Source organism: Gekko japonicus, unplaced genomic scaffold (genome assembly GCF_001447785.1).
Source record: "Gekko japonicus isolate JY-2015 unplaced genomic scaffold, Gekko_japonicus_V1.1 scaffold19, whole genome shotgun sequence".
Taxonomy (NCBI): domain Eukaryota; kingdom Metazoa; phylum Chordata; class Lepidosauria; order Squamata; family Gekkonidae; genus Gekko; species Gekko japonicus.
The window spans coordinates 1484145-1502581 of NW_015164664.1; the positions used below are offsets into that span (position 1 = coordinate 1484145).

Here is an 18437-nt window from a genome sequence, read left to right on the forward strand (position 1 = left end):
GTCGGGGGGGGGGGTCGAGAGGCTCGGGGATAAGCCACCTCCGTTTTGGTCACGGGAACAAGTGCACATCGCTGTTGGTGCAAAATCTGTAGCTGCTGCTCCTTCACGGGGAGAGCTGGCGTTGTCCTTAGCCGGTCTTGGTCTCTGGGTCTGAGCTATTAAGGGGCTTCGGCTTTCTTGGCCAAGCTTAGTCTCTCTCACATACGCCAATGGGGGCAAAGCAAAACAACGGTTTTACTGCGTTTGTTCTCACCTTTCCTTTAAAAGAGCGATGCCCACGGTTTTCTGCCCCTCGCTTTTATCCTCACAACTACTAGGCTGAGGTTATAAGGCTACTGAAAATGAATGGCTGGCTTGAGGTGAGCCAGTCATGGCTGAGAACCCGGATCTTCTAAAAACTCTAGCCACTGCACCGGTCTCTCTCTTCTCCCGTCCCAGTTAATAGCACCTGTGGAGAATCTTAGAAGGGGCGTGAGAGAACACCCCTCCCCCCCCCTCGCTACTTTGAAGGATCTCCTGCGGCAGGTCTGAACAATCGGGAGCTGTTCCAGTGTGTCCACTGTCTGGCATTCCAGGCTCCTCAGAAGCTACATTAGAACATGAGAAGCCAGACCATGTGGAGTAGATGCTGGCTCACTCTGCTTTGGCAGTTGCGTGGTGTGAGAGGTAAACATTCTTCTGGTGCAGATTTTCCTGGCACGGGTGTGGAAACTGCACCAAATGAATATCTGTTGTGAAGCTGGGAAATGGTCTCTTGGAAGAATGGGCCAGCCGGGCAGAGAGTTGTTTTTAAAAGCTGTTTTTAGTTCAGATGTCAGTACAATTATATCCTTTGGAAAAAGTGCCACAAGCACCTGCTTTTTGTTGTTTAACATGATTCCTCACAGACCAACTGCCTGAATGGAGAAACTACTCTTGCTTGAGAGTGCAAAGTACAGATTGCGTGTCTGGGCTGTGGTGCTTGAACCAGGGTCAGCTTTTCTGTACACTATATGGGTCAGGGATGGCTTGTGTAGATCCTTTCCCTGGATGTATGGGGTGAGGGTTTTTTATTTTTGTATTTTTCATATGTGTGTGTGTGTATGTGCACCTGGAAGTCATGTCAACCTCTGGAGGCCTGGAGGATATTCACAGAGGTGGCTGTTTAAAGCCTGACCCTGCCCTCTTCCCTTTGGTATTTCAAGAAGGTCTCCCATCCAAGTACTTGTCAGAGTCGACTTTGCTTAGCTTCTGAGATCTGATGGGATCGGGCTTGCCTGGGCTATCCAGGTCATGGTGGGGTGAGTTCTTTTTGACTGCTAGCACAGGGGGATCGCATTAGCACAATGCTTGGTGTTGTGACGGACAGATCACTTGGCTGTGTGTGCGCGCATATTTATCCGTGCATGCACTGAATGAGAAGAGTGTGCTGGGCTTGGAGGTACTATAAGGCCAACTGAATTGTGCTCAGAATCAGCGTTGTGTAGTGGTTCAAGCAGGATTTGGGAGACCCACGTTCAAATTCCAGCTCTGTCATGGAAGCCTGGTCTGGTTGCACACTCAGCCTGACTTAACTTGCTGGGTTGTTGTGAAGATAAAATGGAGAAAGTGATGATGTTGTAAGCGACTTTGGGTCCCAACTGGGAAGAAAAATAGGGTATACATGAAATTAAGTAAAATCTTTAAACAGATCGGTTGCTCTCTTCTTGCATCTCTCCCTTACAGGCCAGTATGGTGCATTCCTTGATCAAATCATACTCCCTACTTGATTACATGAGGTATGTGGAAGCAGTACAGCTTACTGGGGGCCTGCTAGATCTGAGCTGTTTGAAAATTATGGAAGCTTCTACCAGTTGCTGTGGGGTTTTGGTCTTTGAGTTTTCTATTTTCTGAATGCTACCATTATGGGTAACATAATTTGGGTAATTCACAGTTTAGTAATATGTGATAAGGTTTAATGTGGTCAAAATTAAGTGTGATGTCAACTTAGAGCCAAAAAGCTTGTATGTAGATAGGGCAACAGAAGGAAGCATCCTCTGACTAGATGCTGAGAGGGTCTTAGTGCCCCACCATGCATGTGTCCTGTTTTCTTGGCCTGAGCCTTGTTCCAGCCTGCTTCTTTCCATGCCGGTTGTGATGCAAGCAGTGAGTTTTGCTTCTCTGCCTCCTCCTTGGTTTTCCTAGGATAGTCCGGCCCAAGGTGGCCTCCATGGAAGAGATGGCAAGCTTCCATACGGATGCCTACCTACAGCATCTGCAGAAGGTCAGCGAGGAGGGTGACGATGACCATCCAGAATCTGTGGATTATGGCCTAGGTGAGGAGCTCATGGCCTAGGTGAGTCCCACACCAGAAGGCAGGACAGTGCATCCAAGTGGAAGGGTTCTGGGCAGTCAGTGTGCTGGGGACCCAGTTACACCAGGGGCCCCTTCGTGCCTCACTATAGCCCTGCACCCATGATCTCTGCAGGTTATGACTGCCCTGCCACGGAAGGGATCTTTGACTATGCAGCTGCCGTGGGAGGAGCCACCATTACAGCAGCCGAGTGTCTGGTGGACGGCAAGTGCAAGGTAGCAATCAACTGGCCTGGAGGGTGGCATCATGCCAAGAAGTAAGGAAGCACCTTCTTCTCTCATCTTTTCTAGCAGGTGTCTGCATTATGCCCATCAGCCTGTAACAGTTCCCCCAAAAGTGTAGCAGAAGAAGAAATGTAGCGCAGCGGTAGGGAGAGTTGCATTGTTATGTGTTTTTGGAGTGGGAAAGGAGGTTACCTGGATGGCAGAATGAGCAGCAGCTGTGGCATGAGCATACCGAGCTTCTAAGAAGAGGCAGCTGAGGCCTAGCTTGCTGCAGTTGTTCCTGAGCCCCCTTTGGCCCAGATTACCTGCTTCAGAAGCTGGGAATGTCCATCTTGCCTGTCAGAGTGGGCAACTTGCTCCCTAGACACGTCTTTCCATGTGCTGGTTAGCTGCCGATTCATCTTTTTTACTCTGCGTAAGATAACGTATTTATCCTGTGATGTTTCCTTTTTCAAAAGGGTAATTTTTCTCTAAGAAGAGCTGTCTTCTGTCTACCCAGAAATGACAGAGAGGTTGGGTTCATCAGCTGTGCAGCATTAATTTGGCAGCTGCTAATAGGTCCACCTCTCACCAGTGATGTTTTGCTCGCAGAGATGAAGCTTCTGGCTTCTGTTACTTGAATGATGCTGTTCTGGGCATCCTACGGCTGCGGCAGAAATTTGACCGTGTCCTCTATGTGGACCTGGATTTGCATCATGGGGATGGTAAGGACCCGCCTGACACTGATATTTTTTGTTGCCTTCATCGCCCCTCAATTCTTATGAGAAAAGCCTTCTTGAAATGAGGTGGGATGAATCAGCGTTCTTATGGCCCAATAGAGAACTTGAGGGCTGCCACTCCCACCCCCCACCCCCCATCCTCCCAGTACATTAAGGGGACTTTGGTTCATGTCTTTGGACTATTTTACCCTAGTCAGTGAGGGCATTCATTGGGTAAAGGGCTTTTCTCTCTTAGCTGGTTGTACATAGTGTAGCAAAGTCCACATAGCTATGTAGAGCATACCATTTAAAGAATGGGGCGTCCGTTGTCCCCTTCTTGGTTCAGGTGTGAGTTTGGGTTGCAGCTCCAAGGGAACCTTGTCTCAACTTTGAACAAATCCAGTTGTTGCCTGGCAGAAAAGAGGCCTCATTTATACCCAGTTTCACACTTTCTGCTCCTCTGACTTTTATGGTGTGTTTCATTTTTTGGTACATTTCTCCCCTTGTCACCTCTTATTTTCTGTTTGGTTTGTGCTATGGTGTCTGGGAAACTCCTCCATACTCCCCACAGTTTAATGTATATTAAAGTTGTCTTAATTTATGGTGCTATGGGAATGGGCTGCCCAATTCTGGGGGTAGCAGTTGCACAAGGCAGGACCCTCTGATAAAAGTTCATACCACTTCCTGCTTTTCAAAGTCAGGACTCATTCAGGCTGTGTTGGAACTTGGCTTCAGATGGGCATGAAGTTGGGTCAGCTTTCTGCCCCATATAAGTCTCTTTCATTCCACATGTAGCTCCAGGAATGCCTCTTCTTAGGCTGCACTCCAGTATGTTGTCTATGCATAGCTGATGCCATGTTGTATGCAGAGAGGTTAGCATCTCCTTCTTTGTCTGTCTTGCTCTTGCCCATTCAGGTGTTGAAGATGCTTTCAGTTTCACCTCCAAAGTCATGACGGTCTCTCTGCACAAATTTTCACCGGGATTTTTCCCAGGCAAGTGATCTCTTGTTACACTGAGAATTCTTCCCTTCATTTCATCCATGATTCTCCTTCCATTATAGCTCTTCCCACCACCCCTCTCGAAGGTCCTCTGCTTCTGGTGAGGGAAATGGGATGCAGGAGCCCTAATGCATTTTGTAGTTTCTATTTTGTAACGTGCAGGAACATATGATGCTGCTTCTTTCTATACAGATATCTACAGCGTGTAAGAGGCAGGCCATTTCTTTAGCTGTCTGTTTTCCCTCGGATTTGCACCTGCCACTTTGGTTTTCCTGGGTAGTGTTCCCAGAGCTGAGTGTGTAGCTGCTGGTCCTTGGATTTATGTGTGATAACTTTTCCTCTGCCAAAGCCTCTCCTGGTTTTGCCAAATCAATTTCATTATGAAATATGAGGCGGCCTTAGGCCACTGGTTCATTCCTAAATGCAGAGGAGCACAGGATGTGTTCACCCACAGTTAGAATGATGCAGCACTGCAAAGAATGTCATGGTGGTGGTCTTACAGAGCTTTGGAGACTGCGTTGTCAGTACTATGGACCAGGGCAAGACAAGGGACTTAGAACACTGGGTGCCTAGAGAGACCATCCCAGATTCCAGAGGGTATGAGTGAGCTCTAGTGCTACCATTCTGTCTCATCCAAGCCCAGAAATCCTTATGCAAGCCCTTTGGGAACTGGCGGTATTCTCAGTCTAGTTAACTTGCCATCTCACTTTATTCAAGGTACTTGCAGAGCAAATGGTGGTAACCCTTTGTATATTTGACAAGGCAGAAGGCATTCTCTCTCTCTCCCTCTCCCTCTCTCTCTCTCTGTCTGTCTGTCTCATGTTCATCTGAGTCTGACATTCTCTTTTCTGTCTTGTACAGGAACAGGAGACGTGACTGATGTGGGCCTGGGGAAAGGGCGCTATTACAGTGTCAATGTGCCAATCCAGGATGGTGTCCAAGATGAGAGATACTATCAGATCTGTGAGACGTAAGAGTCAGAGAACCCTAGAGCTGGAAGCGGCCTTATAGGCCATCTAGTCCAAATTCCCTCCTCCCTCCCCACCCGTTGCAAAAAAATGCAAAGTTTGAATGTAATGGACAGATGTGTCCAGCCTCAGCATGAAGACCTCCAGTGAGAGAGTGCTCTCTCCATAATTGGTTCCATGTGTCAAACAGTTTCTGCTCATCTATGCAGTTTCCTCTGAGGCCATCAAAACAGGATGTGTCTCCTCCTTCAAAGTCTTCATCACCAGCTTTTCCTCTTCAGCAGGTCATTTATCTACCTCAACCCCCCTCTCCCCCTTACTTAATCCTTTGCCTGCCTGCCTAACTTTGGGGGATTGGCATCCTCTGCATTGCCCAGCATGCTGCTGGCGCTCAATCTGTGTTTCATAGCAAGCAGTATCTAGTCAGGAGGTGAGGGAGTTGTCCTGTCCAGCCCCACAAAAGAGAATATATTCCAGGTGAGTCTCTAGGATTGGCCTTGAACACTCCTAGATTCTGCCCGTGTGAGATTTTGTAAGACTTGCAACTCTTTGCTGCTCCCTAGGGGGTTTCTCAGCTTTTGGCTTTCACTGGAGAAATTTGAGAATTTGGCTTCTCCCTGGCCTGCCCTTATGGCCTCCCTCACTCTCCTTCCTTTGATGTACTTGAGTCACGTGACCTCTTTCCTCTAAATTCTCGGCAACAAAAAGGCACTTTATGCTGCTTGTTTCTGGGGGAAGAATGTTGACCTCAGTTTGCCAGCTCACAGTGAGAGACACACGTGAGGCACATTCTTGTTTGTGCCAGGGATTCTAATATGCAGGAAACCCAGAGTTCCATGTGGTGCTTAAAATGGCAAAGGACTCAGGGTGCCTGTTCATTGATGTTCAGTGATACAGCGTCTTAGTGCCCCTTCCAAAGGAGCATGCAAAGTAATAGTCTGTCTTCCTGCTTGCAGAGTGCTGAAGGAGGTCTACGTGGCATTTAGCCCTGAAGCTGTGGTCCTACAGTTGGGAGCTGATACTATTGCTGGTGACCCCATGTGCTCATTTAACATGACCCCTGTGGGTGTTGGCTGGTGCTTGAAGTACGTGCTGCAGTGGCAGCTGCCGACCCTCATTCTGGGAGGAGGTGAGTGGGGAGAGAGTCTACCTGGAAGCTTGGTTGCGATTCCTATGTAATGGCTAATGGGAAACGAGGGCATTGGCCACAATCCAGAAGGAAGTTCTATGCAGCTCTGTTGTTCAGCTCCCAGTCCTTTCAGTGGGACTTGCAGGGGAGAACTTCCTTCTGCATTGCGCCTCTGGTGCCCACTTCTCTGGTCCCTGAGCAGAGGGTGATTCCTGGCAGTTCTCTGTGGGATCCGTTTCCTTGGAGTCAGGGTTAGTTTTAGGGCAGGGGGCTGTCTTCAGGGATCGGCCTTTTGCCTCCACTGCTCATAGCCCCTATGCAGAATGAAGGGCTTTCAGATCAGAATAGGTAAACTTTTGGAGAGACCTGAGCCCATAAACCATTGGGACTTGCAGTTGACGTTGTTTAAATGTCCGAACCAAATTCTTGGGATCCCATGAGAGCTACCAAATTACAGACACTATATATTTGGTAGCTATATGAATATTTCAACCCTTCATTGTAGGTTGCTGAGGTGGTATCAGGTTTATTTCAGTCAGACTGACTTCCTAGTGCCTTTGCAGAATCCAGGTGGTACAAATACAGTTGTCATGCCTGTGTTTCTAGAGCTGAAAATGAAAACCCGTATTTATCTGGAGTACAAATGCAAAGGGATGTTCCTGCTTGCCACCCATTCCCATCATGACTGCCCGTCTTTCTGCCTCTTCCTGACTTGACATTCCTTCCTGGACACAGGCGGATACCATCTGGCCAACACTGCTCGCTGCTGGACGTATTTGACTGCGGTCATTCTAGGGAAAACGCTGTCTTCTGAGATCCCAGATCATGAGGTGAGGCTCTGATGTGCCCTCTCTTCCTCTGTGCACAAGAGCAGAGTCGTTCCAGGTCCTGGCCATTCAATACAGTCTTGTTGAGAAGCGATCTGATAACAGTAGCACACTGTTTCTGCAGCAGCAGACTGGCTGGTTCTAAAAAAAAATCCTGAGACAATCTGCATCCTTTTCCAGAGGTTTTCAAAAGCCAGTCAGATCCCCTGGGCTTCCCTGTTTACATAAAGAAACCTTTGGTATTAAAGATGGACTTAGACAAAAAACCTCAAGCATACGCTTCTTTGATTTAGGTCTGGGTCTTTTGTGCTGGGGTAGCATAGACAGTGAGGGCATAAGTAGATGCAAGAATGCTTTGTGTCCTGCAGTTTTTCAAATACTAAATAGTAGCAACATGAGGGTCCTAAATATGAGCTGGGGGAGGGGTTAATCTCTACTTGGTGGTGTTTTCCTGTTGTCAGCTGGCTATCCAGAAGAAGTCAAACATACAGGTTCTGTACAGCTTGCCCGCTGTCCCATTCATATCCTGCTTACTAGTATAATGGTATCTCCCTTGAACATTGAAATGTCAGAAATTAATATGATACCTACATTCAGGATACAATTCAGCATTTTCAGCTCAAACCCTTGCATCTATTTTCAGAGAAGGAAAATGCAAAATATATTGTCATTCAGATTCTGCTGAAATGCTGGGATGAAAGTTGGTTTGTACATTCATGGTACAGTGTTTTGTATCAAGTTCTGTCAGCAGCTTGATTTCTGCACCCTTTTTCAAAGGGGCCAGGAAAGTTGTAAAAAAAAAGCACTCAAATACGATGCCTGCAGGCGTCTCAATTGCACTTTCCCAGCTGAGAAGTCTGAATAGGCAAACTTTTACTGAAGACTCCCACATGCGATGGTTGCTCTCACTAAAAACAAAGGTGCAAACAGGTCTGCTCATGAGAAGGATACCAAGGGGTGATGGGCAGGGGAGATAATGCTGGGGGGCAGGAGGGATTGGGTTTTTCTCCCCCCCCCCCCGCATGGGGAGGGAAGCAGCCTTTTTGCCTTGACCATCAGGGATCCAGCTGGGATGAGAGAGGCAGACTGCGGGGCTTCATTTGCTTTCCCCCAAGACCTTCCTGTGCATTTTCCCCCGCTTCCACCTGCCAGAGATGGTGCAGCATTTCCCTTCTTTATCCTTTCTTCCCTTCGGGTCCCTTTTCAGTTCTTCACAGATTATGGCCCAGATTATGTGCTGGAAATCACACCAAGCTGCAGGCCGGACCGCAATGATCCTCAGAGAATCTGGGACATACTCAGCTGCGTAAAAGGTGAGGCCTCTAGCAGAACAGGCCCCTCCTTGCTGAGGGCGAAGGGGGAGACTGGGAAGCCCCTTGGGGAAGTTGCTGAGCTTGGCCTCTCCCTCCCCATTTGACCAAGCTGCGTTTCACACATGGGAGAAATCCACTGGGGTTGGAGTTCATGTTGGGCTCTCCACAGATACTGATGGAAGTGCTTCCCCCCCACACACACATCCAACAAAGCATTCTTGCATCCAGCAGCTTTTAAACAGCATTTAGTGCATAACTCCTTGTTGAACCCCCCTTTCCGGAGGCTATCTCTGCTGTGAATGGGATGCATTTCTAACTGTGACCGCTAAGAATTGGAGGAAGGGGGTCTCTGGCACCAGAATAAAATGATGCAGATCAGCCCTTCAAACCCTTGTCACTGTCTTTGTTGATAGAATGCGGGCTTTCAAGTGCAGAAGCCTTTAAAACTTCTGTCTGTTTCACCCAGAGAGCAGCTTTGGGTGGCAGGGGGCTCTCAGGGCCAAGCTGCACCCAACACTGGGGGACCTGTATTCAGACACCCAGACATGCCAAAAGCATCTTTGGGGTCCCTGATCTCTATTGGCCCCATAGCATTGGGGAAGAGGGGTTTAAATCTTCTCACCCCCTTTTGTACCTCAGTGGTGTGGTCTCCATTCAAATCCCCACTCCCAGTTGCTTTCAGCTCCCGGTGGAAAGAACAGACAAAATATGGGTAGCTGACTTCCGTCTCTGCTAGGGCATAAAACAATTTGGGAGGGGCGTGTGAACCCTTCTTCCCTAATGCTGCAACCCAGGTTTGTCCCCCCTCTCCTCCCCCAGTGGCTGCACTCTGTGGGGAAAATGCCATAAGTAATTTGGCCCTCCAAGTTCCCTCTCTGTGTGACCTTCCCCCCCTCCCCATTGTGGTTGACTGAGCCTTTACCTCCAGGCTGAAGAAGGGCTTATGTGGATGTTGCTCTGTTTGCAGGGAATCTGAAGCATGTGGTTTAGGAGGAAAAGGAGAGCTTTTCATGCCACCTCTCCTGGGCCAGACTGATTGCAAATGGTGCGTTTTGCTGCCGCCAGGGGACTTTGGAAGAAGATGCTGCCACCCCACTGCTCCAGGGACTCTACATGACCATTGATGCTGTTGTCTTGACAACCCACTTCTTAAAAAGTAGTAGTATTATTGGGGGGGGAAGGCTTGTTATGATGGTTTTTAAGCCAGTTAGGCTGCATTTCCATGTGTGGTTTTGGTGCTCAGTTTTTTACCTTGTGGGGACCACTGATACAGCTTGCCTGGCTAATGGCAAAGGTGTGCTATACCACTAGGGATGAGAGAGTGGGGCCTTAGGCCTTCTGCCTCTTGGATTGCCTGCCTCCTCACCAGTGGGAGAGAAGTAGCTTTTAAAAAACTGTTTGAATTTAAAATAAAGTATTTGATATATTTGCTGACTGGCTTCTTGCATGATCCTTGAGAGGCTCTACTGATTTCCGCCGTATCACAGTGGGCTCGGCACAGCCCCCCTTTGCTTTCTTTCAGCTATGTAGAAGGCATACAGATTTCCCAGTTTCCATAGCAACCCACACATCTATGTTAGATAATCTTTTTCATTGTGCAGCGTTGTGGGTGGGGGGCATGGAGGGCACAGAGTCCTGGTGGCAGGGACAGAGAGACCCTGGGAACACCCACTGAAGCTCCCAGCCCCCCTTCAGTCCATTTGAGATGAGGCAGGTCTTACAGGGGGTGTGGCACCCCTAACCACCTCGGGCCACGTTTGAACCTGGCTCCAAGGTTTATTTTATTTACTTCATTTGTAATCCACCGATCTCATTGGGACTCAAGGTGGGTTAAAGAATTAGGCAAGAGTGTTTAAAAGGTCAGGCCTAATATATACAACCAATAATTCAGAATAGGTGGGGTCCCTACTGTTGTCTGAAGATCACCCCTTCACTCATGGCACTCCTATTTTGAGGATGCTGGTTGCTGGTATATCTCCAAGTTCAGTGCAAGGTGCTGGTCATTGCCTTTTGAAGCTCTCCATGGCAGGGGCCCACATTCTTGAAGGGACCATCTCTCTCAGTACTGAATCCTTGTAGCACCTTCAGTCTTTCCAGCAGTCTCTCTTGTCCATTTCCTTGGTTCAAGCAAGTAAAATCCACTGCAGGCCATTAGGAATGCTCCCACCCTTCTGTCCTTTAGGAAGCTCTGCTAGGTGAACTCATTAGGAGGCCATTTGAAGATGCATACTGATGCTGTTTTGTGTCTGGATTTGTTTCTAGCTTCTTACAATGTGGAACTGTGCATTTTTGGTACATTGGTTTGGATCCTATTTTGGAAGAAAAGTAGGCTATACATTTTTGGGAGGTGGTGCAAATTTGCACTTTCCTTCCCCATACTTACTTTTGAAAGAAATTTCAATTGTTGGGGGGAAATGGAAGATTGCAGATTGATCCAGTCAGTGTTTTCACTCCATCTCAGCTAGTTCCCCTCCTTACTTGCAACACCCTTCTCATGCAGCTTTCCTCTCACATGCAGGTCCCATGAACACCAGCATAGCATTGGGGGGAGGGGTGGGTCAAAGATGACACATTTTCCCCCTTTTCACCTTTGGAATAGCTGGTTGGATCCCACCTCTGAGTTTTTGAAGGGGGCCAGTTTTTGAAGTGCATATTGTAGTTGCCTGAGTTTACTGGTATTTATACAATAAAAATTTACTGTGGTGGGTGGTCCTAGTTATTTGCAAGCCTGATAGGGAAATCCGGCTAAAGCAAACACACAGGGAGCCAGTCCTTAAGCTTGTACACAATGCATTTTATTTGGAGTGTGTGCGTGCGTGTGTGTGGGCATTCTAGCTATGGCAGGTGCTCAGAGGGGAGGATGGGTTTCCGTGGCTGAGGCAGAGGGGGAAAGTGGGAATCCTGCTTCCACCTCTTCCTTGGTTCTTCTCACATCTGATAGTTATGCGTCCCTCTTCCTGCTCTCGTTCCTTTTATTTCAGCAGAGTAGTTTCCAAGCAGACTGAGCCCTTAATGAAGACATTATCATGCAGAAGGAGAATAAAAATCTCCCTCCCACAGAGAAACACACCAGTATACTAATTTCCAGTGATTGCTTCCACTGCTGCCTCCTTTCTGCCATGGGATTCTGGGGGTTAAATTTGTACCAAGCAAGAGCTGCACCCAACACCCTCTAAACCAATGAATTCTGAAACAAATTCTGAAACACACACACACACCTTTTTTAACTAAGATCTAGTCCGATGAATAGTTTGGGGGATTTAAGAACATAAGAACATAAGAGATGCCAATGTTGGATCAGGCCAAAGGCCCATCCAGTCCAACACTGTATCATACAGTGGCCAGAAATACCAGTGCCATCAGGAGGTCCAGCAGTGGGGCCAGGACATTAGAAGCCATCCCACTGTTGACCCCCCCAAGCACCAAGATGACAGAGCATCACTTGCCCCAGAGTCCCTATCTATACCTTGTGGCTAATAGCCACTGATGGACCTCTGGACCTCAGAGATTTAAAACTTGCTTGGTGTTCTAGAGTATTTTGGTTGGTTATAACAAAAAGATATGACACGACTGTTGTTTTTGGAATTTTACTATTGGCTTACCTACAATTGTTTGAATGTAGAGGCCATGGGTTTCAGTTGTTAGCTGTTATCACCCCCATAAGCAGACAATGGGGTCCATCAATCCATCCCTGTGGTGCCAACTATGGCCAAGCAGATGCTGCTGGACACTCCGATTTATGGCGACCAGCCCAGATATGCAGGACATGGAGATTCTAATATCTTGAAAAGCGTCTTCCCTGTGAGGTTCCCGATGAATTACCAATGAACGTGAAAGATTGTAGCGATACCGGTACACAGAAACAGCCCTGATTGTGGCGGTGGCCGCTAGGTGGCGCTGCTCACTATCCTCTCCACCTTGGTCTTAGTGGTTCGTTCGAGGCCGCCATAGGTTGACTATCGGGGAGGATATCCGCCTCGGAACGGAAGTGGCGGCCCTTTTCCCGGCAGAGCGCGGCCATGGTGAGTATGTGTCAAGCGATTCTCTTCTCTTGGGATCGGTCGCCATCCGCGGCGTTGCCCAGAGCGAGGCGACTCCGGATGCATCCTAAGCAGGGGGCGACTGTTTCCCACTCGGGGTTGCCGATATGGGGTGGGGGCGTCTTTTGTCTCCAGCACTGTGAAGGGCTCTGGCTGCGGGGCCTAGAATCGGACAGTAGCCTCTTTTCCCACCCCCAGATGGCCTTGAATGCGTACAGAAGCTTAGGTGAGCCCTTGGGCCGGTTGGGGTTCACTTCCAAAGGACTGGATTAGGGGCGAGGCAGAATCTGTGATATTTCAGCGGTAAAGGATGCGGAGAACTCATTCCTTATCCCTGTTCTAGGTTGAACGTTGCGGGGGTGGGAGAGTCCAATTCATTTTCCTAGCAGCAGCTTTATCAGGTGGGGTTGGTAAAGATCCCGAACTTTTTACGCTACATAATGTAGTGTAAGGGGAGTATGGACTAGAGTCTGGGAGTCCTGGGCTCAGATCCTGCCTCTGATGCAACCCTCACTTGGTGAAAATCCAGTCACTCTTTTTACTTCATAGGATTATCGAGAGGGTGGTGAAGACGTTCGATACCACCCTGAGCTTTTCAGAGAAAGCATGGGCTAAAAATAGATACAATTATCTGCATATGGTGAAGTGGGATGTGGCTGAGGCTCACAAAACTTGTGCTGTAAAAATGTTTTCGGTTTCAGGGCACTGTAAGGCCATTTGTTACTTTTGCTGCTACTCAAGAATTACACTGCCTCTGTGATGTAATTGGGGCTGCAAGAGGCATTTTCTTTCATCAAAACAAAAGTGTAACTTGTGTCTTCTGATTCTCTTAGGCTCGTGGACCCAAGAAGCACCTGAAGCGCGTGGCAGCTCCAAAGCACTGGATGCTGGATAAACTGACGGGAGTCTTTGTAAGGACACTGCATGCGTCGCTTTGCCTTTCTTTGCAAGGGGGGGGGGATCAATTTGGGTTGCATTCTGCTCTTTGGAAACTTGGTGCTCTTTTCATTGATCCTCCCTGGGGTTGCTTCTTCATTGTCTTATGTCATTGTTGCAAACGAAGTCCAGTTGGGGCAGTTTCTCAGACTGGAGGTCACTGCTGAGCTATGCTGGTCTTAAACCTGCATTTGTGGATTTCATTGTTAACTGTATGTGAGAGGGGGGGTGTCATTGGGACCTACTGTAATTGTGAAGGAAACTTTGGTCCAGTACTGGGCAGTGATTCTGAGAGATTTATTTGTTAATTAAAATATTCACACTCTGCCTCTTCTGTGGGTTCAAGATGGCTTGGGTAGCTGTAGTTGTAATTAATGTTTTGTCTCTGGGCATGATGTTGATGTCTGGAGCTTTATTCTACTCGTTTGAAAGATGCAATCTGGGGTCTGAATCTGTTGTTCCACATTTTTGCAAATCTAAATGTTTCTGTTTGCAGATAAGTGTTACGTAGTTAGACCTTGAGAGTGGGAGAGAGACTGAAAGGCTGTTTTATGGTTTGTTACAAACTTGGCTATGTGGGTGGTCAATTCATGCACGTTGTGGGTTGAATGTGTGTGTGTTCGTTAAGATTTCTGTCTCCATAATTTTTTTTAAATAAAGTTGGTAGGATACATATAGGCAGCATGTGATTTGAGTCTTTGGAAGGGTAAACAGCTATTTGGTTACTTTTCTGTATACTCAGTTTGGGTAGACCCTGTGGAGCAAATCTAGTTTGATCTTTGTTTTCTTGTAAGGAAAGCTGTAGTTTATCTATATATCTAATAGTGACATGTGGCCTCCACCTGTAGATATCTAAAACTACAGATCAGGACCACACCAACGCTAAATGTATTTTTCTGCAAACTTGGGGTACTCCCCAGGTTTGTAGAAAAACCTGAAAGCTTAAAAAAACATGGCAGTAAACTCCAGGAGTGGCTAAGTGACCAGGAGCAGCTCCAGTTCCAGCCGCAGTGGTGGTGAACAGCAGGAGAGGCTCCAGCCATGGCAGCAGAGCACCCTGGGAGCAGCTCCAGGCCTGATTACATTGCAGAGAAGTCCAGGAGAGGCTCCGGGGCCAGCAGTGGTGGCTGAGGATACCAGAAGCTGCTCCAGGCTCACAGCAGCTTTCAGGCACTGTGCCACTGGGCATCAAGTGGAGGGGTGGGGGAAGAGATGGGATTCTCCCCCTCCATGTGTTTTGCAGGCCTCCCACTTGTGAACATCTGTTTTCTGCAGAATTACTGCCCTTCACTCTTATAGTTGTAGAGGCAAGAGGGCTTACTAGCAGCATTATGCTCATGTTCCTACTAAAACTGAGACTGAGGCAGACCTGGAGTGTATATTAGGGTACATTGTAGTGTCCACTTAGGAAGCTAGTACAGGCTGACATTTGAGAGAAGATTGCATTTGTGAACTTTGAAGAGGCAACTCCCAGTGATTTAGAAATGGAGAACCTGTTGGAATGTTCTTACATGAAGTGTCGTGGCTGAGCTCTAAATTCTTGAACTTAGTACACTGTGAAGGAGCTTAGTAGAGGAGTACTTTAACCAGTTCCTTTGGAGAGAGGAGAGGGGGTATCCTTGTGGAGGAGTTCTTGTCCCAGGCCAGCTTTATGAATTCCTTGCTTTTGGGAGGTAGTTTTGCTGGAATATGATAGCTTGCTCATGACTGTCCATGGCCTTTATGTTTCTAGGCACCTCGTCCATCAACAGGTCCCCACAAACTAAGGGAGTGCCTCCCACTCATCATCTTCCTTAGGAACAGGCTGAAGTATGCCCTGACTGGTGATGAAGTCAAGAAGATCTGCATGCAGAGATTTATCAAGATCGATGGCAAAGTCCGCACAGATATCACCTACCCTGCTGGCTTCATGGGTGAGCAGAGACTGAACTCTGGATCAGTAAAGGGGTAGTGGAATTGGGGCAGGGAGGGAGCACACTTTCCCCCTGGACTGCTATGATAGCTGCTGATTTGGGGCATATGTTCACGACCACCAGTGCACACATTTGGCTAAAGAAGGAAGGCATCCAGCTTAGTTAGAAAAACTGTCAACAGCTTCATTCCGTGTTGCAGATCTGATTGTGAATAAGGTATTTGGCTTAACGGCAGGTAGTGGAGTGAAGCTTCCATAACTGCCACATAACACATCTGGCCTGCTGTGGCACTGTGCATCCGCTTCTGGGAAGGGCGAGCTATAAATGTGAATAAATAAATAAATAAAATGCATCAGTAATCTTGGTTTTTTCCAAAAAAACATGATGCTTCTGATTGTCAACACTGGCTGGTGTCTGTGAAACCTTACTTAGTTTTTAGACTTGTTGTGGCAGCTGGGTTCCTCAAGCTGTTTGGCAGGAGCTTCAGCAGAAGATTCTGCAAAAACTTTCCTTCAGTCCTGTAGGGGTGCCTCTGCCTTTCTGCAGCTTAGCCTGGCTGATGAATTGGCAAGAGTTTCCTTCTTCTGGAGGTGTGCTGTATTCTGCATGGGTTTTCTAAATGTGTGTTGTGTCAAAGCCATTACAACGTATCAACTTTCTGAAGGGGAGAGGACCTGGAGGGGTATGTTTTGCTGACTGTTTTTAACTTTTACTTTTTGTCAGATGTAATCAGCATTGAGAAGACTGCAGAGCACTTCCGCCTCGTTTATGACACAAAAGGCCGCTTTGCTGTTCACCGAATCACCCCAGAAGAGGCTAAGGTACATCCTTATTCTTGTCAGTGCTTGGGATGGTTTGGCAGCTGTGGAATGCAAGTGTCTGGGTGCGTCTAGCCATTTTGCCATGTCTAAAGGTGGCGAGTTTGCAGGAAAGAGCTTGGCTTGCCCTGTGGATTGTTGGTAGTCCTCCAAATTGACAATTTTTGGAGCTATTAGGGGATACAGTCGTTTGTGCAAAACCTTTTATCAAATCTCTGGGTCATGCTTGCCAACCGTAAAAAGTGGGAGCCCCGTCATTGGCAGAAAGAGTTGTCTTCCTAAATGAACAGTGGAGCAGTGTTAAAAATTACAAAAAGCGGGCAGCCGGAGTACCCTGCCTAGGGATGGGGTCTTCCTGCACAAGAATCTGCTTGCTACAATCATCCCCGTGGCTTGTCTTTGCAGTACAAGCTGTGCAAGGTGAGGAAGATCTTTGTAGGTACCAAGGGAATCCCTCACCTTGTGACTCACGATGCCAGGACCATCCGCTACCCAGACCCCCTCATCAAGGTGAATGACACCATCCAGATTGAGCTGGAGACGGGCAAGATCACAGACTTCATTAAGTTTGACACAGGTTTGTTTCGCGGTCTTGTTGAGGGCGATTCCCCGGTTGAGGGCAACTGGCAGAAGATCAGGACTGTTGGTCTTTGAGCAACAGCTGGGAAGCGTTGTCTTAGGGAAAAAACTTGCGGCGGGGGGTTGGCTGGCTGGCTGCCTGCAATCTGAGTCATGTGCCAGCCTGAGTAGAAGGCAGCAAGTAGTCGAAGGCTGAGGACATGGGGCGGTGGGGAGGCTGGAAAGATGCTGTGACTGCTGGCTGGATTTAGTCTTTGCTTTAAGAAAATGGGGCTCTGTGCCAAGGAGGTTCTGATAATTTACTTACCTCCCCCACCCCAGGTAACTTGTGCATGGTGACTGGTGGGGCTAACTTGGGTCGTATTGGTGTGATCACCAACCGGGAGAGACATCCTGGTTCGTTTGATGTCGTTCACGTGAAGGACGCAAATGGCAACAGCTTTGCTACCAGGTTGTCCAACATCTTTGTTATTGGCAAGGTAAGAGGCTTTTCAGGAGGGGCGGGGGGGGGAGGGCTTTGGGCTGTTACCTACTTGGTTCCATAGGCTTGGCTGCCACAGAACTGGTCTGCTGTGGGGCTGCATTTTGTAGTGCCTGCCAGAGGTCCTTCTGAGCTCAGTGGATGTGCTTCCAGCCTCTATGTAGCCAGCAGGAATGGGGAGGGGAATCCACAGGAGTGCTTATTCTCCTGTTGGGAGAGCGGTTGTTGATATTCTGTATGGTCTGTCTTCAATCTTAGCGACGAGGGTAAATCTTGCGCTTCTCTAAGAAGGGAGGGGCAGGGGCAGTGGTTCCAGATTGTGACTTCTCACCTTGTTGCTTTAGGGTAACAAGCCGTGGATCTCTCTTCCTCGCGGAAAGGGAATCCGTCTCACCATTGCCGAAGAGAGAGACAAGAGGCTGGCAGCCAAACAGAGCAGTGGCTGAGCCCCTGGAATGCTGGCACAGAGACCCACCCAAAGCTCCTTTGACAAATAAAACCTTTTCCAAATATTGCTTGAGACCTTTCTTCCCTCTCCCCTGACATTCTGGTATTGATTTGGGACAGAATCCCCTCAAACGGTAAAACTGGCTGCTGGACTTTCGGTTAGAAGAGGCTGATGTTTCAGTCAGTTAGAAAAACTGAATCTTCCTTCACTGCTGTGAGGTAAGGCCAATCAAGGGCTGCGTCTTCCACTACTGAGAATCAGTGTCACCAGTGGTGTCTAAGGTAGGGTCCAGTCTACAGATCTGACTGTATTTTGCCGATCATGGTGGATCCCAGGCTACACAAAGGCTAGGTAACCTGTAGCATATTAGACCGTTTTCCTTGGCAAATACAGAAATGAAGGCAAGCTCCGTAGGCACTGGCAATGCCCTTGGGCATAGTGGCACAGGACAAGGTGACAGATGTGGCTTATTTAATTTATACCTCTGCCATTCTTCCGAGTGGAGCCCAAAAACACTTTACATTGTTCTCCTCTCCACTGTATCAGCACAACAGTCCTGTGAGGTAGGTGAGGCTTTGTGTGTGTGACTGGCCTAAGGTCTCCCAGCAAGCCGTCATACAAAAGTAGGGATTCATACCTTGGTCTCCCAGATCCTAGGAAGTATAATGTTTGGCAAAGTATAGTGCTTGTGTGTGTGTGTGTCCCATTTGACAGCACAGTCTTCACAGGTAG

General features: G+C 48.0%; 2 protein-coding genes across 2 annotated transcripts; both read left to right on the plus strand.

The window, feature by feature from the left end:
* The first annotated feature begins 341 nt into the window (after nucleotides 1–341).
* Nucleotides 342–9840, plus strand: HDAC8 (histone deacetylase 8). Its single transcript, XM_015408937.1, has 11 exons — nucleotides 342–359; nucleotides 1705–1757; nucleotides 2164–2294; nucleotides 2447–2588; nucleotides 3148–3260; nucleotides 4170–4247; nucleotides 5115–5223; nucleotides 6178–6350; nucleotides 7086–7180; nucleotides 8385–8490; nucleotides 9458–9840. Exons 1-11 carry the CDS (start codon nucleotides 342–344, stop codon nucleotides 9478–9480), a joined length of 1041 nt encoding a protein of 346 aa, XP_015264423.1. The 3' UTR covers nucleotides 9481–9840.
* Nucleotides 9841–12439: 2599 nt separating this feature from the next.
* On the plus strand, nucleotides 12440–17767 carry RPS4X (ribosomal protein S4, X-linked). Its single transcript, XM_015408967.1, has 7 exons — nucleotides 12440–12512; nucleotides 13364–13441; nucleotides 15199–15379; nucleotides 16103–16200; nucleotides 16603–16774; nucleotides 17098–17255; nucleotides 17602–17767. The coding sequence occupies exons 1-7, from the start codon at nucleotides 12510–12512 to the stop codon at nucleotides 17701–17703; spliced, it is 792 nt and encodes a 263-aa protein (XP_015264453.1). The 5' UTR covers nucleotides 12440–12509; the 3' UTR covers nucleotides 17704–17767.
* Nucleotides 17768–18437: the final 670 nt, after the last annotated feature.